The sequence below is a fragment of the Clupea harengus genome, chromosome 12, assembly GCF_900700415.2.
Source record: "Clupea harengus chromosome 12, Ch_v2.0.2, whole genome shotgun sequence".
NCBI classification, from domain to species: domain Eukaryota; kingdom Metazoa; phylum Chordata; class Actinopteri; order Clupeiformes; family Clupeidae; genus Clupea; species Clupea harengus.
This window is the reverse complement of record NC_045163.1, coordinates 24,096,464-24,124,430: the sequence shown is the minus strand read 5'-3', so window position 1 is coordinate 24,124,430 and position 27,967 is coordinate 24,096,464. Positions and strand designations below refer to the sequence as shown.

The 27,967-nt window shown below is 43.5% G+C and overlaps 1 protein-coding gene across 1 annotated transcript in view; it reads right to left on the bottom strand.

Moving 5' to 3' along the window:
- si:dkey-220k22.1 (multiple epidermal growth factor-like domains protein 9) overlaps positions 1 to 7,227 on the bottom strand; it is a 105,151-nt gene extending 97,924 nt beyond the window's left edge. The window contains exon 1 of the mRNA XM_031578295.2: positions 6,411 to 7,227. Coding sequence (XP_031434155.1) covers positions 6,411 to 6,954 — 544 coding nt within the window. The 5' untranslated portion in view covers positions 6,955 to 7,227. The remainder of the gene's footprint in view (positions 1 to 6,410) is intronic.
- Between the last annotated feature and the right edge of the window lie 20,740 nt (positions 7,228 to 27,967).

Genomic DNA, 27,967 nt, shown 5'->3' with positions numbered 1-27,967 from the left:
GAAGAAAGGGGAGAGGAGAGGAGAGGAGAGGAGAGGAGAGGAGAGGAAGAGAGGAGAGGAGAGGAGAGGAGAGTGGGTGTGTGTGTGACTGTGTGTGGAGAGTGTGTGTGTGTGTGTGTGTGACTGTGAGAGGAGAGTGTGTGTGTGTGTGTGTGTGTGTGTGTGACTGTGTGAGGAGAGTGGGTGTGTGTGTGTGTGTGTGTGTGTGTGACTGTGTGAGGAGAGGAGAGGAGAGTGTGTGTGTGTGTGTGTGTGTGTGTGTGACTGTGAGAGGAGAGGAGAGGAGAGGAGAGGAGAGTGTGTGTGTGTGTGTGTGTGTGACTGTGTGAGGAGAGGAGAGGAGAGTGTGTGTGTGTGTGTGTGTGTGTGTGAGAGGAGAGTGTGGGTGTGTGTGTGTGTGTGACTGTGAGAGGAGAGTGTGTGTGTGTGACTGTGAGAGGAGAGTGGGTGTGTGTGTGTGTGTGAGAGGAGAGTGGGTGTGTGTGTGACTGTGAGAGGAGAGTGTGTGTGTGTGTGTGTGTGTGTGACTGTGTGAGGAGAGTGGGTACACTTTGGCTTTCAGCTGATCTGGACTCGGCCTTCAGGGGGAGGAGAGAGTAGGAGCCGGGGGCAGGTGCCATGAATGCTAAACAGCACACACACACAATCCCCTTTTGACAGCACACACACACACACACACACACACACAACCCCCTTTTGACAGCACCGGGAGCAAAAGCGACTCTGTAGAGGGACCAAAATATAAGGATTGATGATGATGATGATGATGATGATGATGATGGTCTCTGCAGCGGAGGTGACCCCGTCATACAGTAGTCCTGGAGCCAAAATACCGTATGATCCCCCATTTGGTCAGCGTGTAATGGACCTTTGAGATCAGAGCCATTGATGAGAGTGGGAGGTGGTTCAAAAAGAAGTGCTCAGCATTCATCAGGACAGTCAAGTGCGTTAGCGTTAGCGTTAGCTGTTGCTTAAAAGGATTAAAACACCAATTCATCCCCGTCATTCACCAGAGCTCTGCTCCTACACAATCTGTACATACAGGACAGGCTGAGGGCAGTTAGGACAAGTGTGCTCCATCCCACCCCACCCCTTTACACACACACACACACACACACACACACACACACACACACACGGAAAATCAAGTGGTAGGGATGCCTTCATGCATCAAAACATACATTTGCACACAGATCACAGTGGTCCAAAAGGAATGCCCAATCCAAATAGCGCTCAAATGGACAGGGGTTCACACTCCGTCCCTTCAACATCACTGCAGCATGCACCTCACTGAAACAGTTTCTGAACACAAGCAGCAGAGTAAGCGATGATCAAAGCATGCTGGGGGGAACTGGATTACACCAAACTGGCTGTGCGCTGTGGAATGTGACAAATAATGGGGATTTCCCCTCGACGACTCCACTGAAAACACATTTAATTCGATTCATAATGACTACCTAGTTTAGTTATGGCAAAGATTCACCAGTCAATGCAACAACGCACAACTGTCCCCAGTGGTTCCAGAGGAAGCATCAAGCTGAAAAGATAAAGCAGCAACCTTCAAACCAATTAGGTCCACAGACTCTATAGGCTCTGTAGCTGTGGGATTGAAACAATGCCTGCTCTGTTGTTCTATTGAAGTTCTGTTCCTTTTTAAGAGGAAGTGATGGATGGTGTGAGACAGGCCGCCACCCCACCCCCACCCCCCCCTCTCACTCAGCCGAGTCAGAGACGGCATTGCCCTCGGTTACCCCTGGCAACCTTAATCTGGGCTGGGCAGGACTGCTGTATGCCAAGGCTCTTTGGGAGCAGCTGGTCCACCTTATCAGTTCCCATTCTGCCGGCCACAGCCCACACGCTGTCTGAGGTCTCCGAACGCTCACGCTGAAAGCTACACCAATGTGAAATGTCTACACCGTAAGTTTAAGTGTTAGCACACAGCATTGTCCTTCATGCAGGAGACTGCCACACACACACACACACACACACACACACACACACACACAGCACTGTCCTTCATGCAGGAGACTGCGTCTGGTGTGTTTATTGCGGAAGGCCCCATCACCGGCCAGGTTTGGCCTTGCCATGGGTTCGCTGGCAGCGCTTGGGTATCACCACAGACATTTGGCTCAGCACTGGCTAATGACAGACAGCTGCAGAGGCTGGCTCGAGGCTGACAGGCCGAAGCCCACTGGGGACACAGGGCCAGTGGAGTGACTACTTAACACGCCATTCACAGCAAGGCTCAGTAACAAAAACCTACTCCCCCCCCCTCCCACCCGACATAACAACAAGGATTTTTTGTTTTTAATAGACGTCCCATTCACATGCTAGACGGGGGGGCAAGTGGTGATGAGGTTCCTCCTTAAAACATCCAGCTTTGCAAAAGCTCCCGAGACGAATCTCTGATCCAAAACATAACCTTTACCTAGAAAGCATAAGTCTCAGCATAAGCCTTATTGCAAACACATACGGCAGGTGAACAGGCATGGCCTTGCCTGGCCAAGGTTACGTCAACACTGAGTGTTTACAAGCCGGGCTTGCTTATCTCCGCTCTCTGAACTCCACTTGAGGAAAGTGCATAGGTCTACATAATTTCAGCGTACTGGAAATGTGATACGAGGGGATAACTGAATCGTTCTACCAAACAATCATTTTAAAGAGATAAAATCATAAACAAAATATCCAATTCTTCCCCATGCTTTCCACATAAACTGAAACTGAAGACAAGGCCCTGCTTTGTGAGAATGACATCGAGTCACCCTGCATGTGCACACACCCTCACACGCACAAACACACACACATACACACCCTCTCACACACACACACACCCTCACACACACACACACACACACACACACACACACACACACAGACTAAGGAGAGGTTGGAACAGAAGAAGGATGAGCCCTTTCTTGCTTGGCAGCAGGTAGATAATGCATCATCATAGAGCCGTTAAGGAAGGTCGTTTGCCAGCTTGCTGACTATCCTCAATCAGAGCACACACACACACACACACACACACTATCCTCAATCAGAGCACACACACACACACACACACACACACACACACACACTCCTCAATCAGAGCTGCCCTTCAGACATTAAAGATGGCGTAGCGCTTGTTACCATGCCCCTTTCTCCTTGTGATTTAATGGAATCCCTAGAGACTAAAAGCACAGTAAATCAGAGGGCAATTATTTTCCACTGACACAATATTTGGATCGTGGGGCCAATAGATTTTTCCGTACTTGAGTTACATCGCATCGCATCACATACACACACACACACACAACTTAGTTTCGAACAACGATAAAATCTTCACAAGAATGTGAGAGTTGGGTGTGTTGCTCTGCATTAGCCAGGCTGGTGACAGAAGTCAGTAGACCTCATCACTCTTTGTTATGGACGAACCCTTGGCTTTGACAGAAGATGACGCGGAAATGAAACCACAAGTTGCCTATTCTGTGATTTTAAGTGTGCCACCAGAGCGAAGGTAAACTGGCTCTTTACAGACAACTGAGAGATTAAAGCTGTAAAACACAGTGGCTCGGAGTGTAATTCTGTTTAATTCACCAGTTTGGAAACCATATAGTTTCATCAGGTATTGCCTCCCAAATGACAGCAGATTCTTGAACCAACGCTGTGCATCCAGAGTAACCTAACATGCCCTCGGAGTTAAGTCCACGGACAGAGACTAGAGGACAAAGCTTGGAAAACAAGTCTGGTAGAGCAGAGACTCTCCTCAACACACCTGGCCATGAAACAGGCTTGAGGAAACTAATCATATTTTTATAAAAGCATCTGATATCCGCTGGATACACACGCTAACATAATGTTGGATGCAGGATATTTGTGTTGTCAAGGAGCACTGGAATAGCATTCAGCCAGAGAGGCAGAAGTCTGTCGGATGTACTTTCGACAGTCTATCTAGAAGGATGCCAGATGGGATGCTTCAGGTCCATTTGACTCCTGATTTGAAAAGTACAGAGCAGATTTTATCATGACAGGATGTGGGGGGGAAAAGAGCAATCCGTGTATTTGTTCTCAAAGAAAAATCTACCGCATGCTGATTCGTCCTCATGCTGTATCAAATTATGCTTTTCAGTTCTAATAAAGCCCATGATAGCCTAGGTGTGTGACAGACTGGAATGCAAGAGAGTTTGTACATCACACGAAATTGTCTGCTTTAGACCTTACGCAAACATTATCACTAGTTCAGAGCTTTTGACTGGATAAGCAGAGAGCCAATGGGCTTTCTGCTACAGTATGTGGATTTGGTTGACACTTCATGCGACCCAAAATTGGACAGCAGGGTGACAGTAGAAACTAACTGAAATCTCAGAGTCCTCTGGTCTGTCAGCAAGGGTTTAATTCATCTCGGCAACCAGAGATATCATTGTGTAGGAGAGAACGGCACCCCGCCCCAATCATTCGAGGGAGGCAAGCTGTGGCGGAGCGTGGAAGCATTGCAAGACTGCGTGGGACTCCAGGGAAATGATTCTGCAATAGCCTTCATGCTGGCGAGTTAGTTTCATTACGGCCCTGTAACAGCCAAACAGCATCTGATTCAATAAAACGCACTGCAACACTGTACTCAGCAGATAGGTTTCTATATAGGTTTCTATCAAGTATAATGATCACAACTTTGTTTAGAACTGGATTTAATTAGTAATGCAGAGCCTCAGTGTCTACCTGACGTGGAAGAACCAAATTTCACATCAAAGAGGGGCAGAGCAAATCTAATACGTTGTTTTGGGTATTCAAAGCTGGTATGTCCTGAGCCAGCAATTTCCTGTGTGTGTTTGCCATGGATTTTCCCTTCATGTGTTTAAAAGAGCCGCTCCAGTATTTCCAGAGTGCTGCTGCAGAGGGCTGTTTGCACTGAGCCATTTGCAGACTGTTGACTTCCTAACCCTGTATACAGTTACACTGAAAACACACACGGCGCTCTAAGCCCTTCAGCCTTTATCGTCCCCAAATACTCTCCTCGGCTCTCACTAACCCCATTCAACGCTCTGTATTGCCTTGGACTGTTTATAGATTTGTGGTGTTTCTAGACTGGCTGAAGGAGGTTTGGTGAAGGGGGGGGGGGGGCTGTACCTCACAGAACACACTGTGCATGGTCCACAGTTCAGCTCAGAGTGACACACACTGTTTGGAACAGCAGCTGTTGACAGAGGACATCTGTTGCCCCTCGGAGCGAACATCATTGCGCTGAATGATCGATCGATCTCATAATCGTCATACTGGTACTTTATGGGAGTTGGCCTCTGTGTTAGTGGAAGGCTATGGAGAATCGCATGAACTGCCTTGATTAAGCACTAGGAACATAAACCTTAGTGTCAGGTGTGCACTGTGAACCGTGTGTGACGTTTTGGTATGTTTTTACTGTGGACCACAATTGCGCTCAAATCAGCAGAAAAGGTAGAATAAAGGGGGGGGGGAGGCTGAGGGACGCCAGGTGACATCCCCTGGGACTGCATTGCTGCACCTGTGCTCCACATGGGGTCATTTATCACAACCTGCTCTAAAGAAATGAGAAGGAGGAGAAAAAAAAAAAAATGGAGAAAAAAAGGCAATTTAGCTTGACAACACAGCTGAGATGCCATGAGAAAGAAGTGAGTTCTACAGGGCGACCAGACTACACATCAGTGACACCCCCGTAGCATAAAATGCTGCATTCAGCCACTTCTTCACCGTTAACTCTTTCTAGCCCAGGAAAAAAAAAAAAATCATGTTGACAGACTTTCTCCCCAATTACTGCAGTGATGCTTCAGCATGCAGCAAGAAAAAAAAAACTACATTTCAATACAGAACTCTAACCTTTCATGCTACTCTGTTAAAATCATTGTTGTATGGGCTGACACCGGAGATGCAATGTGTGTCAAGATCGAATAAAGGAACTAAGGAGTATATTTGCATCTCTGCAGAGCTCCTGAGTGGTGGTAGGAAACTGTATGTGGGGAATTACTGCCATGCAGCCTTTAACAGGAATACAGCGGAAGGATTTCTGGCGTTTCATGATATTTATTTTATGTAATAAAATCTTCAGTCCTTTTCCAGTAAATAAAAAAAATCTCTCATATAATTGTTTCACTAATCCGATTCTATGACAGTGTATTAACTATAATTGGGTGTTCTGTGGTCGTAGTACTAGTGGTTTTCAGCATCAAATAATCGTTTGATACACTTCTGAATCAGGCTCTACCACAGAAAGTAACGCACCTCTACGGTGACAAAGCGGTGCCTTCTCCGACAACCAGTTAACTGTGTCTATGGAGATGTTTAGCGAAGGTACTACGTGTTCGTGAAAAAATCAGTTCAACTCGCTGAACTCAGCTGAAGTTATCCATGTTCCCGCGAACAACTGCCACCTTCACGCCGAACAAAACAACGGGGATACTCACCTTGCCTATTGTCCATAGTGGTAAGGACAGGTGGCACAGCAGTGCTTTTCAGGATCCCTGTGCTGGAAGTCACGGACGGTGTCGCGTATTCAGTTGGTTTTCCAGTAATACTCGGTAAGGCACTAGAACTACTAAGGTACATAGTAGTTGTAACTTGTTGGGCTTCTGTTGTGGTTTTCATTTCAGCAGTTACGTCCCTGCGTTTTGTCGTAGGTTCCATTGTTTTAGTTGACTCTGTAAAAGTGCCTGGGGTGGTTGTCGGGGACGGGGTTATGGCTTCTCCTATAGTCCTGGTGGTCATGGTTGTTATGGAGAATGCAGAAAGTGTTAATATCCCCGGTTTATCTTCAGGTAAGTGGTTTGGCATTGTGGTGGTGTTGTACAGTTCCAAAGGCGCATTGGAGACCGCACGCGGACGCCTTGAGATACGCGAGTCATTGTTATCCCCGGCGCGAGGTGCAGCACGAGATGAATCAGTTACGCACAAAAATACAACTAACCAAAAACCCGGAGATGCTAACATATTTAAATGTGTGCGCTTCATGCTGGTCTTTTAACTCCCCATGTGAGCCTCCGTAAAGTAATCCTGCGGGCGCGTGTTTCTTGGATGCTCCTTGCCCTCGTAGTAGAGTGCCGTACTAGACTCCTACACTTCTCGTTGCTCGTTCAGATCCCAAGGCACACTGTAGTGTCTGACAGCTAGATCCTACTCTACTACTCTCATTACCCCAACCAAACACATGCAAGACAAGTGACTCCTGGATGATAGGCATGTCCTCCCACCAATGGTAAGAAGATGGGAGGGGTCAAAGTTGTCCTAATGAATGTTGCAGTAGCCTGTAACATTATATCCTCAAGTGATAACGTTTTACATTTGATTAATTAATCCCAGCCACAGACCAACAAATTTACTAAAGGCTAATTTAAAGTAAGGATCAGAATTGGAATAAGAGAAATAAGGAAATCTCTTTTTTTATCTGAAAAAACGATAAAGAATAAAATAAAGTAAGCTAAATAATAAAATAGGCCTAGTTGTTTAACAAAACAAAAGGTTTTTAAGTAGACTACATGTAATTTTTATTAAACACTGAAAATACATAGAATGTAATTATAAATCACATTCACGTAACTTTCTGTTCGGGTGTAGGTTTTTGTGTGGATTGTCATATACCGCCATCTTGTGACGAATAGTAAATACATACAATTCACGTGGTACTGGAATCTGCACTATGAAACTTCCAAAAGCTACACGAGGCAGACGACTGTGTGCTGCTGAGCAGTTATCAACCACTTTTTTATTTACAAAATGTCAACATCCATGAGCTCATTTAAAATATGTAAGCCTTGTGAACAAATTATATTGTGATACTAGTTTAAATCACGCATGGACTTGATCACTAATCAGTAAATCTGCTGGGAAAATATGCCTTATGTCAGTCATATTATTTAAATTGTATAAATACAGTTCTTGAACTCCAGCAAGTATTAATTTGATTTTAATAACATGATTGACTGTTGATGGGCACAAAAGCACACCAGCAGTGACACCCCGTGTCTACATGTGCACCATTCCTGTAGCTTACTGGGTAGACAACCCCAAGGTCAAACATCTTCACTAATGTGTTCCTCTTTCGGTCAGAGAGTTATTAAATGATTTATTAGATCAATTAGATTAAATCTAAATGCACATCTATACATTTTAGAAGGGAGACCTTTGCAGAGGCCTTTGAAGTGTAGTGGCTACAAGAGACGTCTACTTTCCTGTTGAAGCACAAGTGTCAGGTGATTGTTTGCTATATATAGAAAGGTTTCTACATTGCTAATCACACCTAGTAGCTGAGGGTAAGGTGCAGACAACATGCTGAAACAAACTCTGTAGATGCAAGGCCTCAGACCCCCTTTCAGTCGAGCTAACAGGAAGAGCTTGGTTGTTCCTGTGAAATGGGGCGGCCATATTTCTTGACCATGTTTTTGTGGTTGGAACAAAAAAACAGCACACAAAAGTACAATGTGGGGTAAGCCATTTACTGATTAAAAAGTATACAGTAGTATAGACTACATGCCTAACATGATTTGCAGGACTGAACTACTGAACTACTACTGAACTAATGCAAATAAGTGCATGTCATCTCACATAATAATATATAAATCACAATCTTTTGCGAAACTATAACTTCAATAATGAAATGCACCAAAATGTAAATCATTATATGATACTTCAGTCTGGATTCATTGCTGGGAAGACACAGAGACCAACATGTACAGATCTTTTCTGGACATATCTTCTACTTTGGACCAGTTCTGACCTCTGAGTAGGTACTGAAGTCAGTGTTCTGTTGCCTCTTTTTCTGTGGTCTTGGTTTCTGTCTCTTGGTAGGTAGATCCAGGGAAGCATAGCAAAGGTCTTCATCCTAAAACATTTGTAAGATCCAGATTAGACTAAATATAGATTCTGATTATGAGCTCTAGATATATGATCATATGATGTGATTTGCTTTTGGCTTTTTGCTTGTTTAGTCTACAGAGTGAAATATGCCCCTCTAAAAAACTATAATACTACAATACATTCTCGGCAGCTGTTAGTGTAAGTCAGTGTCTGCACATACTGTATGAATACCTGTTTCCTGCTTTCCTTTCTGTTGCTAGATTCCTGACAAAGCTCCTTCTCCTTCGACCCTACTGACACAAAGTAAGGAGTGATAGAACATTTATTGTACTTCAGATTTTCAACAGCAGTTCATATTTGACCAACAGATACATGTCCAAGGTGATGAGCCATTGTTCAGGGAGACATCAGTGAAAGCGATTTACCTTTTTTGCGGAGAAGACAGTAGACACAAGTAGAGGAGACGAAAGCGGTGAGAAGTGAACATGTGGGACACAAACTGACCAGCAGAGTCCAGCAGTACCCACATTCAGAAGGAGGACCACTTGGAGGCTTAGGACTGGGCAAGGTGTCTACGGACAACAACACACACACGCACACACGCACACACGCACACACACACCCAACATACATATATGTTATTACACATAGAAATCCAAATAATTACTCAATATTTAGTTTAGACAAATGATCTTACTTGCCTTCAAAAAACACCTTGAATTTTGTACCATTCACTTTAATAGTCTTCACTCCTGTAATCTTATACCCAATGCAGTAGTAAAGTCCTAGGTCATCCTCAGTGATGTTCTCAATCCTCAGGTCAATGGATTTAGTTGAAGAGTTCTGTGTAACACTGAAGTGAGGTTGAGTCCATCCGTACGATATGAGGATTGCTGGCTGCTTTGGATGGGGACACTTCCAATGCCATTCTACCTCTTTCACATCAGTTTCCAAGTCGCAGTGCAAGGTGATGTTGCCTCCTGGTCGGACTGTCTGTTTAACCACTGCTCCAGAGATGCTCTTTACACACTGGCATGTCATATCTATAAATGTTTATCATGTTTGGTGTAATCAGTATACATAACTAAAGAAAAACAAACTTAAAGGGACAAACAAACCAGACCTGGTGTCACTGCAAACTAGAATAATTCAAAACACAAGAAAAGCTTTACTTACACAAAAACACCACGAGGGTGACATTCAGCTTGTCCATCTCTGTGACTGAGGCGGTTGATTGTCGCAGGAGCCTTTGATGCGGATTTCCGCTGCTAGGGGTTCACTTTACCATTAAAGGGGAGGTGCTCTGTGATTGGGTGAGACTGATGGAAATGTTTTCATCTTTTTTTAACAGCTGGCTGAAGTGAGAGGTGGAAGGTTGAGGTACAGACTGAGATGGTGTCAACACACTTGAAATAAAACTAAACGAACAGCATGAATTGGCCATGAGGCATTTTCAGCCTGTATACACCTTCACAACGGTCTTGAATGTAATCAATTATATTTGCAACAGGCCTAAATCAGTTACCGTGGAAACTGGCCCAAAGTTTGAGTCACCTCTCCTTCTGGAATGGACAACCCAGAGTTTCCCTCATGTCAGGGTTAACAAACCCAGAGTTTCTCTCATGTCAGTGTTAACAAACTCAGAGTTTTAACAAAATCCTACTTTCTAGAATACCTCCCAGTTGAGGGATAGACAAGCTTCTTAAATGTACAAGACATTGGTAACAAAACAAAAACAAAATGTTCACAAGTAGGCCTAGGCAGCGTAATATCTCAGTGACACACTGTGAGTGTAGCCTACTGATACAAACAAGGTGCTTGCAGGGAGATGGGTCACCACATGCACCTTGCACTGACTTGACCATATATGAGTCAAACACACCACATCACATGGTTTGTGTTGTTTACAACATATATTGACAATGTTTGACAAAGCTTGTGGTATGTCTGAGGTTCAGACTGACATTATAGCAGAAACCATGACTGTATAGAGTTAGGCAGATACACACGGCTACGCTCAGGTTGTGTCCACTGCATAGATATTGAGAGAGCTGTCCTATGCACAGGTACTGTGTGCAAGATGCAGCACATCTTGGACCGACTGAAGCATGTCCAGTAGTGGAGTTATAACCCTCACAGAGGCTACTACATGTGCATGTGTGTAAGAATGGGCGTGGGTCGGATGCAGAAACCACTGGCAGAAAAACCACGGTCAGCTACAGTGTCAGATTTCCTTTGTACTGCAAGCTACCCAGTGACTAATTGTTGCAGCTATCTGCACGGTAGAGTGTAGACAGCACAGGCAGTCATGCCGTGGTTAGCCACAGTGCTACCTCTGAGGCCCTTAGCTCTGCAGCCTGACAAACAACAAGTTGTCAGGTTTTATTGGCACACACGACATACTGGAACACACACGTGAATATATGGAGGCGACACACACACACACGCAGGACTGAGGTCGCGGTGAATTTATCTTCTGCCTTTTCCCACCCTGGACTGTCCCTCCTCTAGGACCCCCCAGGAGCAGTGGGCAGCTTGTAAGCGCCCGGGGACCAAGTCAAGTGAACTGTCCATCTTTGGTCAGGGATGGACATGTGTTCTGTTCTTTTTGCATGTTTTTCTGTTGGGGTTCTTAGTGGAGGAAACCCCTTGTGAACACGGGGAGAACATGCAAACTCCACACAGAAAGGCCCGGGAGATATCCCACCTGAGTACTGAAGGTCTGGGAAGGACCTGCCCCCCAGAGCCAACAGCGCCCCATGCGGGAATCGAACCCATGACCTTCTTGCTGTGAGGCGGCAGTGCAAGCACCTGAACCACCGTGCCACAAGTTTAACCCATCGAGCACTGAAGTGACATTGAGATGAATCCTACTATGTAAATGGCCCCATATTGGGCCCGATCTGACCATCCTGTCAATGTTCAATATATTCAAGAAAGCTATGAGCTTCTCCTTTCGCTTGACAATTTGCAAGGTACAGTATAGACAGCCCAGGCAGTCATGCCGTGGTTAGCCACAGCGCTACCTCTGAGGCCCTTAGCTCTGCAGCCTGACGAACAACAAGTTTAACCCATTGACCCATTTAACCCAAAACTAAAAGAACGAACTAATGGTTTAATTAGTAAAAGAGTGTGGGTGAGTGTATGATGGTGTGTGTGTGTGTGTGTGTGTGCAGCACATCTTGGACTGACTGAAGCATGGCCAGTAGTGGAGTTATAACACTCACAGAGGCTACTACATGTACATGCGTGTAAGAATCGGCGTGGTTAGGATGCAGAAACCACTGGCAGAAACACCACGGTCAGCTACAGCGTCAGATTTCCTTTGTACTGCAAGCTACCCAGTTACTATTGTTGCAGCTATCTGCACGGTAGAGTGCCGTGGTTAACCTCTGAGGCCCTTAGCTCTGCAGCCTGACAAACAACAAGTTTAACCCATTGAGCACTGAAGTGACAATAAGATGAATCCTACTATGTAACTGTTCCCATATTGGGCCCGATCTGACCATCCTGTCAATGTTCCAGACTACCATCCAAAAGAAGCAAAGCTTCAATCTGTGCCAGTCAGGGCTCATACAAATCAGAATCAGGCTGGGGTGGCTGACTTGTTATTTATTGCTCAAGGTTAACAAATACATCAAAAAATTGTTATGGAAGCACTTCATACAAGTTAACAAGTAGGCTTATGAAAAGCTGCTATAGATGTTGCTATCAGTCTAGAAATTAGAATTATGCACTGAATTGCTTTCAGCACTTGAAGAAATGAAAAGGCTGTGAAGAGTTCATACAAAAAGCAAAGCATCCTTAACACAAAGACAGTAGAACAATCTTTACACTTTGGCACCAATGATAAAAAAAGCCCCAGTGTGTAATTGTAATATTAAAATATGAAAACATGAGGAGATTAAACTTGAGACAACTTCTAGAGAGCTTAATGAAGCTACCTGCAGACACATAGAGTATGTTATTCTAAATGCAACCTTAAATCTCAGTAATCATGTCTGGACCTTGAAATGTCTTTCTCTTGAGTCTGGCGTTGCATTTCTTGAGTGTCCATCACGAGTCTGCATCCTCAAGAGTGTGTTACTCCATGTTCCTGTATATGACTAATGTGGTTGTGGTGTCTTGTCCATCGTCCATTAAGGTCTGATAAATCTTCCTATTCATTGATTCTGTTAATAAGAATGGGCAGTTAACGGAGAAAACTGGATCAGGTTTTTGATATTTATGAATGAACAAAACAAAAGAATGAACTAATGGGTTAATTAGTAAAAGAGTGTGGATGAGTGTATAATGGTGTGTGTGTGTGTGTGTGTGTGTGTGTGTGTGTTAGAGAGACTGCACCTTTTTCACGGGTGAGGCAGTACACACAGGTGGTGGAGATCATGCACAGAATTACACAAACGGGACACAGACTGACCAGCAGCATCCAGCAGTACCCACATTCAGAAGGAGGACAACTTGGAGGCTTAGGACTGGGCAAGGTGTCTACGGACAACACACACACACACACATGTGCATACACGCGCACACACACACCCATACATGCATATATGTTATTACACATAGAAATCCAAATAATTACTCAATATTTAGTTTAGACAAATGATCTTACTTGCCTTCAAAAAACACCTTGAATTTTGTACCATGCACTTTAATAGTCTTCACTCCTGTAATCTTATACCCAATGCAGTAGTAAAGTCCTAGGTCATCCTCAGTGATGTTCTCAATCCTCAGGTCAATGGATTTAGTTGAAGAGTTCTGTGTAACACTGAAGTGAGGTTGAGTCCATCCGTACGATATGAGGATTGCTGGCTGCTTTGGATGGGGACACTTCCAATGCCATTCTACCTCTTTCACATCAGTTTCCAAGTCGCAGTGCAAGGTGATGTTGCCTCCTGGTCGGACTGTCTGTTTAACCACTGCTCCAGAGATGCTCTTTACACACTGGCATGTCATATCTATAAATGTTTATCATGTTTGGTGTAATCAGCATAAACCAACTAAACTAAAACAAACACATAAAGGGACAAACAAACCAGACCTGGTGTCACTGCAAACTAGAATAATTCAAAACACAAGAAAAACTTTACTTACACAAAAACACGACGAGGGTGACATTCAGCGTGTCCATCTCTGTGACTGAGGCGGTTGATTGTTGCAGGAGCCTTTGATGCGGATTTCCGCTGCTAGGGGTTCACTTTACCATTAAAGGGGAGGTGCTCTGTGATTGGGTCAGACTGATGGACATTTTTTCATCTTTGTTTTCACCAGGCTGAGGTGAGATGTAAACCAACACTAAAGGACAGGCGTTCAGAAATGTATGAACACTCACACTTCTGGTCTATTTTTAACCCCTCAGACATGAGACTGAGGCAGAAGGTAGAATGCTGAGGTAAAAGACTGATGTTGAGATGTTGAACACAACACATTGTTTGGAGATGTTTCCCACTAGTGTGTCATGTCTGCTTGCTGCATAACATGTATTTACACATTTGTTATAAATCATAAGGGGTGGTCTACCAAGCTTACTTCAGGATTAGACAGTAGACTCGATTAGACTCGTAGTAGAGTGCCGTACTAGACTCCTACACGTCTCGTTGTTCGTGCAGATCCCAAGGCTCACTGTAGTGTCTGACAGCTAGATCCTACTCTACTACTCTCATTACCCCAACCAAACACATGCAAGACAAGTGACTCCTGGATGATAGGCATGTCCTCCCACCAATTGTAAGAAGATGGGCGGGGTCAAAGTTGTCCTAATGACTGTTGCAGTAGCCTGTAATATTATATCCTCAAGTGATACATTTTTACATTTGATTGATTAATTAATCTCAGACACAGAACAACACAATTACTATAGGCTACTTTACAGTAAGATAAGGTAAGAATTGGAATAAGAGAAATAAGGAAATCTTTTTGTATTTATATCGGAAAAAACGACAAAGGATAAAACAAAGTAGGCTAAATAATAAATGTAGGCCTACTTGACTATCAAAACAAAACGTTTTCATGGAGACTACATGTCATTTAAAAATAAATAAAAAATAGATGCCACATTCACATTCACTCAACTTCCTGTTCAGGTGTAGGTTTTTTGTGGATTGTCATATAATGGCATCTTGTGACGAATACTGAATATTAAAGTAACACTATGAGATATGGTTTTATAGGTAACTAGTTTAGGTACCATCCTCAAATCCATGTTGATAGCATATGGTCATGTGAAGGACAGATAAACACCTGTGTCTTCCCCACTAGCCATCCAGGATATTCCCTAAGTAGTTATGTGTAACGGGCTGGTATACCCTGCAAAAATGGAAGAACAGCTTTCACACGCATGACATTGCCAGCTAAACTGCCAAAAGACACCAGTTACTGTGTTGGCAAGCTTCTATCAGTGTCAGCTGGGCTGTTGGTGGTGTTTCCGAGGTTTTTGCATGCCTTTTAGGTAGTTATCTTACTAGTTTTGGAACAGAACTCTGTATTGCTGCTTTAACAATTCATGTTGTATTGGAATATGTGTTATGAAACTTCATAGACGCCTAGTCAGCAATTTACAATAGCTCACGAGGCAGATGACTGTGTGCCACTGAACAGTTATCAACCACTTTTTATTTACACCATTTGTCAACATCCTTATTTAACATCTGTAAGCCTTGTCAAGAAATGATATTATGATGCTAGTTTAAATCACATTTGGATCACTAATCAGTAAATCTGCTGAGAAAATATGCCTTATGTCAGTCATATTATTTAAATTGTATAAATATAGTTCTTAAACTCCACCAGCTATTCATTTGGTCAGTACAACTAAATCATACGGTGGTGAGTTTCCTCTTGAAGTGTAAAAGGTATATCTGTGGCATAGAATGTGTGTGATGTCATAGAGGCAGACAATATCTGTGTCAGAGAGAGCATGTCTGCAGTCAGACACTATTTCATTGAATTCACTTCAAATGGCTGAGCAGTGACCGAACCCAAATGTGTCTGTCTTGAGGGACAGTGTTTAATAACATGATTTACTGTTGATGGGCACAAAAGCACACAAGTGACACCCTGTGTCTACATGTGCACCATTCCTGTAGCTTACTGGGTAGACAACCCCAAGGCCACACATCTTCACTAAATGCACTACTGAGTTTCACTCTTTGGGTGAGAGAGTTATTAAGTGATGTATAAGATTAATTAATACATCTAAATGCACATCTATACGTCTTAGAAGGGAGACCTTTGCAGAGGCCTTTGAAGTGTAGTGGCTGCAAGAGACGTCCACTTTCCTGTTGAAGCACAAGTGTCAGGTGATTGTTTGCTATATATAGAAAGGTTTCTACATTGCTAATCACACCTAGTAGCTGAGGGTAAGGTGCAGACAGCATGCTGAAACAAACTCTCTAGATGCAAGGCCTCAGACCCCCTTTCAGCCGAGCTAACAGGAAGAGCTTGTTTGTTCCTGTGAAATGGGGCAGCCATATTTCTTGACCATGTTTTTGTGGTTGGAACAAAAAAACAGCACACCAAAGTACAATGTGGTGTAAGCCATTTACTGATTGAAAAGTATGCAGTAGTATAGATTACATGCTTAACATGATTTACAGGATTAAATTAAGCTATTGCAAATAGTCATGCATGCATGCATAGTCACAAGCTAGTGCATGTCATCTCACATAATTATAATCACAAATCACAATATTGTGTGAAACTATGACTTAAATAATGAAATGCACCAAAAGTCTGTATTCATTGCTGGGAAGACACAGAGACCAACATGTACAGATCTTTTCTGGACATAACTTCTACTTTGGACCAGTTCTGACCTCTGAGTAGGTACTGAAGTCGGTGTTCTGTTGCCTCTTTTTCTGTGGTCTTGGTTTCTGTCCCTTGGTAGGTAGATCCAGGGAAGCATAGCAAAGGTCTTCATCCTAAAACATTTGTAAGATCCAGATTAGACTAAATATAGATTCTGATTATGAACTCTAGATTTTTGATCATATGATGTGATTGGCTTTTTACTTTTTGCTTGTTTAGTCTACAGAGTCAAATATGCCCCTCTACAAAACTATAATACTACAATACATTCTCGGTAGCTGTTAGTGTAAGTCAGTGTCTGCACATACTGTATGAATACCTGTTTCCTGCTTTCCTTTCTGTTGCTAGATTCCTGACAAAGCTCCTTCTCCTTCGACCCTACTGACACAAAGTAAGGAGTGATAGAACATTTATTTTACTTCAGATTTTCAACAGCAGTTCATATTTGAACAACAGATACATGTCCAAAGTGATGAGCCATTGTTCAGGGAGACTTCAGTGAGAGTGATTTACCTTTTTTGCGGAGAAGACAGTAGACACAAGTAGAGGAGACGAAAGCGGTGAGAAGTGAACATGTGGGACACAAACTGACCAGCAGAATCCAGCAGTACCCACATTCAGAAGGAGGACAACTTGGATGCTTAGGACTGGGCAAGGTGTCTACGGAAAAGAACACACACACACACACATGCACAAACACACTCAAACATACACACACACACACACACACACACACACACACACATGACACATACATATATCTTAGTACACATAGAAATCCAAATAATTACTCGATATTTAGTTTAGATAAGTTATCTTACTTGCCTTCAAAAAACACTTTGAAAATTGTACCAGTCACCTCTCTACTCTTCCCTTCTGTATTCTTTACTCCAGCGCAGTAGTAAAGTCCTAAGTCATCCTCAGTGATGTTCTCAATCCTCAGGTCAATGGATCTAGTTGAGGAGTTCTGTATAACATTGAAGCGAGGTGGAGCATATCTGTCTGATATGGTGATTCCTGGCTGATTTGCATGGGGACACTTCCAATGCCATTCTACATCTTTCACATCAGTTTCCAAGTCACAGTGCAAGGTGATGTTGCCTCCTGGTCCGACTGTCTGTTCAACCACTGCTCCAGAGATGCTCTTTACACAATGGCATGTCATACCTACAAATGTTTATTATGTTTGGTGTAATCAGCATAAATAACTAAACAAAAACAAACACATAAAGGGACAAACAAACCAGACCTGGTGTCACTGGAAACTAGACTAATTCAAAACTCAAGAAAAGCTAAAACTTACACAAAAACACGACGAGGGTGACATTCAGCTTGTCCATCTCTGTGACTGAGGCGGTTGATTGTCGCAGGAGCCTTTGATGCGGATTTCCGCTGCTAGGGGTTCACTTTACCATTAAAGGGGAGGTGCTCTGTGATTGGGTCTGACTGATGGAAATGTTTTCATCTTTTTTTAACAACAGGCTGAAGTGAGAGGTGGAAGGTTGAGGTACAGACTGAGATGGTGTCAACACACTTGAAATCAAACTGAACGAACAGCATGAATTGGCCATAAGGCATTTTCAACCTGGATACACCTTTGCAACGGTCTTGAATGTAATCAATTATATTTGCAACAGGCCTAAATCAGTTACCATGGAAACTGGCCCAAAGTTTGAGTCACCTCTCCTTCTGGAATAGACAACCCAGATTTTCCCTTATGTCAGGGTTAACAAACCCAGAGTTTCTCTCATGTCAGGGTTAACAAACTCAGAGTTTTAACAAAATCCCACTTTCTGGAATACCTCCCAGTTGAGGGATAGACAAGCTTGTTAAATGTAGTCGGAAGACATTGGTAACAAAACAAAAACAAACTTCTCACAAGTAGGCCTAGGCAGCATAATATCTGTGTGACACACTGTGAGTGTAGCCTACTGATACAAACAAGGTGCTTGCAGGGAGATGGGTCACCGCATGCACCTTGCACTAACTTGACCATATATGAGTCAAACACACCACATCATATGATCTGTGATGTTTACAACATTTATTGACAATGTTTGACAGCTTGTGGTGTGTCTGAGGTTCAAACTGACATTATAGTAGAAACCATGACTGTATAGAGTTAGGCAGATACACACGGCTACGCTCAGGTTGTGTCCACTGCATAGATATCGAGAGATCTGTCCTATGCACGGGTACTATGTGCAAGATGCAGCACATCTTGGACAGACTGAAGCATGGCCAGTAGTGGAGCTATAACACTCACAGAGGCTACTACATGTACATGTGTGTAAGAATGGGCGTGGGTCGGATGCAGAAACCACGGTCAGCTACAGCGTCAGATTTCCTTTGTACTGCAAGCTACCCAGTGACTATTGTTGCAGCTATCTGCACGGTAGAGTGTAGACAGCACAGGCAGTCATGCCGTGGTTAGCCACAGCGCTACCTCTGAGGCCCTTAGCTCTGCAGCCTGACAAACAACAAGTTGTCAGGTTTTATTGGCACACACGACATACTGGAACACACAAGTGAATATATGAAGGCGACACACACACACACACACACGCAGGCCTGAGGTCGCGGTGAATTTATCTTCTGCCTTTTCCCACCCTGGACTGTCCCTCCTCCAGGACCCCCCAGGAGCAGTGGGCAGCTTGTAAGCGCCCGGGGACCAAGTCAAGTGAACTGTCCATCTTTGGTCAGGGATGGATTTGTGTTCTGTTCTTTTTGCATGTTTTTCTGTTGGGGTTCTTAGTGGAGGAAACCCCTTGTGAACACGGGGAGAACATGCAAACTCCACACAGAAAGGCCCGGGAGATATCCCACCTGAGTACTGAAGGTCTGGGAAGGACCTGCCCCCCAGAGCCAACAGCGCCCCATGCGGGAATCGAACCCATGACCTTCTTGCTGTGAGGCGGCAGTGCAAGCACCTGAACCACCGTGCCACAAGTTTAACCCATCGAGCACTGAAGTGACAATGAGATGAATCCTACTATGTAACTGGCCCCATATTGGGCCCGATCTGACCATCCTGTCAATGTTCCAGACTACCATCCAAAAGAAGCAAAGCTTCAATCTGTGCCAGTCAGGGCTCATACAAATCACAATCAGGCTGGGGTGGCTGACTTGTTATTTATTGCTCAAGGTTATATACATCAAAACAATTGTTATGGAAGCACTTCATACAAGTTAACAAGTAGGCCTATGAAAAGCTGCTATAGATGTTGCTATCAGTCTAGAAATTAGAATTATGCACTGAATTGCTTTCAGCACTTGAAGAAATGAAAAGGCTGTGAAGAGTTCATACAAAAAGCAAAGCATCCTTAACACAAAGACAGTAGAACAATCTTTACACTTTGGCACCAATGATAAAAAAGGCCCAGTGTGTAATTGTAATATTGAAATATGAAAACATGAGGAGATTAAACTTGAGACAACTTCTAGAGAGCTTAATGAAGCTACGTGCAGACACATAGAGTATGTTATTCTAAATGCAACCTTAAATCTCAGTAATCATGTCTGGACCTTGAAATGTCTTTCTCTTGAGTCTGGCGTTGCATTTCTTGAGTGTCCATCACGAGTCTGCATCCTCAAGAGTGTGTTACTCCATGTTCCTGTATATGACTAATGTGGTTGTGGTGTCTTGTCCATTGTCCATTAAGCTCTGATAAATCTTCCTATTCATTGATTCTGTTAATAAGAATGGGCAGTTAACGGAGAAAACTGGATCAGGTTCTTGATATTTATGAATGAACAAAACAAAAGAATGAACTAATGGGTTAATTAGTAAAAGAGTGTGGATGAGTGTATAATGGTGTGTGTGTTTGTGTGTGTGTGTGTGTGTGTGTGTGTATGTGTGTGTGTGTTTGTGTGACAGAGAGAGACTTCACCTTTTTCACGGGTGAGGCAGTACACACAGATGGAGGAGATCATGCACAGAATTACACAAACGGGACACAGACTGACCAGCAGCATCCAGCAGTACCCACATTCAGAAGGAGGACAAGGAGGAGGCTTAGGACTGGTTAAGGTCTCTACGGACAACACACACACACACACATGCACACACGACACATACATTTATCTTAGTACACATAGAAATCCAAATAATTACTCGATATTTAGTTTAGATAAGTTATCTTACTTGCCTTCAAAAAACACTTTGAAAATTGTACTAGTCACCTCTCTACTCTTCCCTTCTGTATTCTTTACTCCAGTGCAGTAGTAAAGTCCTAAGTCATCCTCAGTGATGTTCACAATCCTCAGGTCAATGGATTTAGTTGAGGAGTTCTGTGTAACATTGAAGCGAGGTGGAGCATATCTGACTGAAAAGGTGATTAATGGCTGCTTTGCACGGGGACACTTCCAATGCCATTCTGCCTTGTTCACATCAGTTTCCAAGTCGCAGTGCAAGGTGATGTTGCCTCCTGGTCGGACTGTCTGTTTAACCACTGCTCCAGAGATACTCTCTTCACAATGGCATGTCATACCTACAAATGTTTATCATGTTTGGTGTAATCAGCATAAACCAACTAAACTTAAACAAACACATAAAGGGACAAACAAACCAGACCTGGTGTCACTGGAAACTAGAATAATTCAAAACACAAGAAAAGCTTTACTTACACAAAAACACGACGAGGGCGACATTCAGCTTGTCCATCTCTGTGACTGAGGCGGTTGATTGTTGCACGAGCCTTTGATGCGGATTTCCGCTGCTAGGGGTTCACTTTACCATTAAAGGGGAGGTGCTCTGTGATTGGGTCAGACTGATGGAAATGTTTTCATCTTTTTTTAACACCAGGCTGAAGTGAGAGGTGGAAGGTTGAGGTACAGACTGAGATGGTGTCAACACACTTGAAATCAAACTGAACAAACAGCATGAATTGGCCGTGAGGCATGTTCAGCCTGTATACACCTTCACAACGGTCTTGAATGTAATCAATTATATTTGCAACAGGCCTAAATCAGTTACCATGGAAACTGGCCCAAAGTTTGAGTCACCTCTCCTTCTGGAATGGACAACCCAGAGTTTCCCTCATGTCAGGGTTAACAAACTCAGAGTTTTAACAAAATCCCACTTTCTGGAATACCTCCCAGTTGAGGGATAGACAAGCTGAGGGATAGACAAGCTTCTTAAATGTACAAGACATTGGTAACAAAACAAAAACAAAATGTTCACAAGTAGGCCTAGGCAGCGTAATATCTCGGTGACACACTGTGAGTGTAGCCTACTGATACAAACAAGGTGCTTGCAGGGAGATGGGTCACCACATGCACCTTGCACTGACTTGACCATATATGAGTCAAACACACCACATCACATGGTTTGTGTTGTTTACAACATATATTGACAATGTTTGACAAAGCTTGTGGTATGTCTGAGGTTCAGACTGACATTATAGCAGAAACCATGACTGTATAGAGTTAGGCAGATACACACGGCTACGCTCAGGTTGTGTCCACTGCATAGATATTGAGAGAGCTGTCCTATGCACAGGTACTGTGTGCAAGATGCAGCACATCTTGGACCGACTGAAGCATGTCCAGTAGTGGAGTTATAACCCTCACAGAGGCTACTACATGTGCATGTGTGTAAGAATGGGCGTGGGTCGGATGCAGAAACCACTGGCAGAAAAAACACGGTCAGCTACAGCGTCAGATTTCCTTTGTACTGCAACCTACCCAGTGACTAATTGTTGCAGCTATCTGCACGGTAGAGTGTAGACAGCCCAGGCAGTCATGCCGTGGTTAGCCACAGTGCTACCTCTGAGGCCCTTAGCTCTGCAGCCTGACAAACAACAAGTTGTCAGGTTTTATTGGCACACACGACATACTGGAACACACACGTGAATATATGGAGGCGACACACACACACACACACACACGCAGGCCTGAGGTCGCGGTGAATTTATCTTCTGCCTTTTCCCACCCTGGACTGTCCCTCCTCCAGGACCCCCCAGGAGCAGTGGGCTGCTTGTAAGCGCCCGGGGACCAAGTCAAGTGAACTGTCCATCTTTGGTCAGGGATGGACATGTGTTCTGTTCTTTTTGCATGTTTTTCTGTTGGGGTTCTTAGTGGAGGAAACCCCTTGTGAACACGGGGAGAACATGCAAACTCCACACAGAAAGGCCCGGGAGATATCCCACCTGAGTACTGAAGGTCTGGGAAGGACCTGCCCCCCAGAGCCAACAGCGCCCCATGCGGGAATCAAACCCATGACCTTCTTGCTGTGAGGCGGCAGTGCAAGCACCTGAACCACCGTGCCACAAGTTTAACCCATCGAGCACTGAAGTGACAATGAGATGAATCCTACTATGTAACTGGCCCCATATTGGGCCCGATCTGACCATCCTGTCAATGTTCAATATATTCAAGAGAGCTATGAGCTTCTCCTTTCGCTTGAGAATTTGCAAGGTACAGTATAGACAGCACAGGCAGTCATGCCGTGGTTAGCCACAGCGCTACCTCTGAGACCCTTAGCTCTGCAGCCTGACAAACAACAAGTTTAACCCATTGACCCATTTAACCCAAAACTAAAAGAATGAACTAATGGGTTAATTAGTAAAAGAGTGTGGGTGAATGTAAGATGGTGTGTCTGTGTGTGTGCAGCACATCTTGGACTGACTGAAGCATGTCCAGTAGTGGAGTTATAACACCCACAGAGGCTACTACATGTACATGTGTGTAAGAATCGGCGTGGTTAGGATGCAGAAACCACTGGCAGAAACACCACGGTCAGCTACAGCGTCAGATTTCCTTTGTACTGCAAGCTACCCAGTTACTATTGTTGCAGCTATCTGCACGGTAGAGTGCCGTGGTTAACCTCTGAGGCCCTTAGCTCTGCAGCCTGACAAACAACAAGTTTAACCCATCGAGCACTGAAGTGACAATGAGATGAATCCTACTATGTACCTGTCCCCATATTGGGCCCGATCTGACCATCCTGTCAATGTTCCAGACTACCATCCAAAAGAAGCAAAGCTTCAATCTGTGCCAGTCAGGGCTCATACAAATTAGAATCAGGCTGGGGTGGCTGACTTGTTATTTATTGCTCAAGGTTACCAAATACATCAAAAAATAGTTACGGAAGAATTTCATACAAGTTAACAAGTAGGCCTATGAAAAGGTTCTTTAGATGTTGGCTGTGAAGAGTTCATACAAAAAGCAAAGCATCCTTAACACAAAGACAGCAGAACAATCTTTACACTTTGGCAGCACATTACAAATGATAAAAAAGGCCCAGTCCGTAATTGTAATATTGAAATATAAAAACATTAGGTGATTAAACTTGAGACAACTTCCAGAGAGCTTAATGAAGCTATGTGCAGACACGTGGAGTATGTTATTTTAAATGCAACCTTGAATCTCAGTAATAAAGTCTGGACCTTGAAGTGTCTTTCTCTTGAGTCTGGCGTTGCATTTCTTGAGTGTCCATCACGAGTCTGCATCCTCAAGAGTGTGTTACTCCATGTTCCTGTATATGACTAATGTGGTTGTGGTGTCTTGTCCATTGTCCATCAAGGTCTGATAAATCTTCTTATTCATTGATTCTGTTAATGAGAATGGGCAGTTAACGGAGAAAACTGGATCAGGTCTTTGATATTTATGAATGAACAAAACAAAAGAATGAACTAATGGGTTAATTAGTAAAAGAGTGTGGATGAGTGTATGATGGTGTGTGTTTGTGTGTGTGTATGATGGTGTGTGTGTGTGTGTGACAGAGAGAGACTTCACCTTTTTCACGGGTGAGGCAGTACACGCAGGTGAAGGAGATCATGCACAGAATTACACAAACGGGACACAGACTGACCAGCAGCATCCAGCAGTACCCACATTCAGAAGGAGGACAACTTGGAGGCTTAGGACTGGGCAAGGTGTCTACGGACAACACACACACACACACACACACACACACACACACACACATACACACACACATACAAAGATGTTATTACCCATAGAAATCCAAATAATTACTCAATATTTAGTTTAGATATGTTATCTTACCTGCCTTCAAAAAACACCTTGAAAATCGTATCACTTCTCACTTCTCTAGCCGTCACGTCTGTAACGTTGAACCCAGAGCAGTAGTAAAGTCCTAGGTCATCCTCAGTGATGTTCACAATCCTCAGGTCAATGGATTTAGTTGAGGAGTTCTGGATAACACTGAAGCGAGGTTGAGGATATTTGACTGATATGGTGATTGCTGGCTGTTTTGCATGGGGACACTTACAATGCCATTCCACCTCTATCAAATCAGTTTCCAAGTCACAGTGCAAGGTGATGTTGCCTCCTGGTCGGACTGTCTGTTCAACCACTGCTCCAGAGATGCTCTCTACACACTGGCATGTCATACCTAATAATGTTTAGCATGTTTGGTGTAATCAGCATAAACCAGCTACACTTAAACAAACACATAAAGGGACAAACAAACTAGACCTGGTGTCACTGCAAACTAGAATAATTCAAAACATAAGAAAAGCTTTACTTACACAAAAACACGACGAGGGTGACATTCAGCTTGTCCATCTCTGTGACTGAGGCGGTCGATTGTTGCAGGAGCCTTTGATGTGGATTTCCGCTGCCAGGGGTTCACTTTACCATTAAAGGGGAGGTGCTCTGTGATTGGGTCAGACTGATGGAAAAAAACATCAACAATTTTTTTTCAGGCTGAGGGTATCTCCCCTCATCGTCCCTTAACTTGAACCTTCATTTAATTCTTTTCACTTCTAAAAACAGAATCAAATGGAAGCACAGAAGGCTGGTGGATTGTGATGTCAATTGTAGACTGCAGTCTTTGATCAAGATTAAAGTGAAAGCCTTGTATTTATTTGACAATACATTGTCTCACAATCCAAACTGCTTGACAGCTATACAGCATAAATGCTATACCCACAGGCTCTGTAAAAGCCAAGCGCTGTCTCTGAGATATGTCACAATATTTGCAGTATGGATGTTTTTTTGATCATGACATCAATTTCCTATAGCGGTTACAATGTGAGCCACCCCCACCCCAAAGACACCCCATAATGTAATGATTATCTTAAACAGTCATTAATTGATTTATTATTTATTGTTACCTTAAATCAATATAATTTCCGATATCTGAGTAGATAATACTACATATGTCATGGTTTTGGTGTGTCTTTTTCTTGGGTGTTGGTTTGTTTCCTCCAGTAGGTGTAGCATAGCACAGGTCTCCATCCTCATAAGTGTTGAATATACAGCACCAGATTAGCCATTAGCATGGGTGCAACATCATACAGTGTCTCTGTTTCTCTGATCTCTTCCCTCAGGGCGTATGTTCCAACTGATTTCTGAAGTGCCTACATAGTCACTCAGCGGCGAAGACTGGTGGGAAAACGAGACGTCTGGATACGGCAGAAAACGGTTTGTGTTCTGGTTTATATCAGAATCAGAATCAGAATCAGAAAGGTTTTTACTGCCAAGTAGGTTTTCACCTACCAGGAATTTTTTGTGGTACGTTGATGCAAACAATAAACAATAAACAATACACATATTAAGTTATTTTTCAAACATAGGAAAAACTAAATATAAAATATTTGAGCTGTGCAGTCTATTCAGGAGTGTGCAAATAAGAGTTCTGGATAAGAGTCCGTGTTGGGGGGCGGGGGTCCCGGGCCTTGTTGATGAGGCCAGCCGCAGACGGGAAGAAGCTGCCCTGGTGGCGTGAGGTTTTGGTCCTGATGGACCGCAGCCTTCTGCCAGAGGGGAGTGTCACAAGGAGTTTGTGTCCAGGGTGGGAGGGGTCGGCAATAATCTTCCCTGCACGCCTCAGGGTCCTGGATGCATATATGAATAATATAATAATATTTATAAGAATAAAGCCTCTTTCCTGATTGATCCTTCTCCGACTGAGTCTCCACCAATCTTTGGTATTAACAGTAGAATAGCAATATTCGGTTCCGTCAGTCCCCATATGAGCATTTCTATGCTCACACAAGAACCACCATGCAACAACCAATCAGAACAGGAAAACATCAGTAGATATTTCAAGCTTAGCTTTGAGAAGGGGCCCATCCTCATACAAGTACGAAAGTGTTTAAAACCAGGAACTACACCTCAAGGAGCTAAGAGTAAAGGCCCTGAAGTTTGTTGTTGACATTTCTGTGTTTGGCCTCACAACCAACAGCTCTGGGTGTGTCTACAGACAGGAAGTTTTGCAGTGAGTGTCCTGGTGCCATCACAGCTAGCTGGTGGGTCAGCTCCCTGGACATAAAGTACCCTTTACACTGATTCTGTTATAGAGAAATGCAGTGATTAATCCTGCACAACTGATTAACTGTTCACTGCTCTCTCTAAGAGCCTCATTTACGTACATTTTCGGCGAACACCCACTTTCCCTTATGCCCTCCCATTTATCCATAAGTATAGACGGAAAGCTCAACTTGCCTCTATCAGTTTCAGCAGCGGGGAATCTGCGATTTTATCCAAGTGCGGCGCGTTTGTAAATACGGTTCCATGTCTTTACCCGCATATTGCGTAGAAATTACGCCTGAAGTGGGCGCAATTCTGTTAGTAAATCTGGCCCTAAATGCTAGTGTTAACATCTATCTACCCTGATTCGGTTTATAATAAGAAGGTGTGAGCATACGATTAGAGGTTAGAAACATTTCTTCTCAGAAAACTACTTGTAGAAACCCTTGGCCTACACCTACCCACCCCCACCACACTTAAATGCATTTATTCTACTTTCTACCCATACTTTCTGCTAGCACTTACCTGCAATGTAAATAATGGCCACCATCTACATACTTTTCTTTGTCATTACTCTACTTATCCTTGTAATAGTAACCTTACGAACACACTGTATACCCATTAAGCTGTTGTACACTACTTGAATGCTCTCTCCCCACCTTACTTTACCCCACTACCAATTTTGTATGTCACGTATATACCATGTTATGTTTGTATGTATTGAGCACATTTACTATGTGTATGTTAGCATGCTAATCCTGATACATGTATTAATTAATCTACCAAGTTTCTTATTGTCTCCCCTCCAATTATGCCACAAGCCCCCGCCCCTTCCCCGTCTTTTTCTATCCATACAGTACCTCTGTAGCTGACTAGTGTAGGAGTGTAGTAAGGCACTCTTTGCTAGCTCCAAGCAGATGCCCCCAAGGTTTCTCCCTGTTAAGAGCATAGACATGTCTATGGTTAAGAGGACGTTTTTTCTTCCCCCTGTCGCCATTGTGCTTGCTCCAGGGGGGTTCAGTTTTGATGTTTTCAACACATATTGACATGTTTGACAAAGCCTGTGATGTTTCTGAGTTTCAGGGTGACACTATAGCAGAAACCATGGCTGAATCACAGTAATGCTCGGTAAGGCACTAGA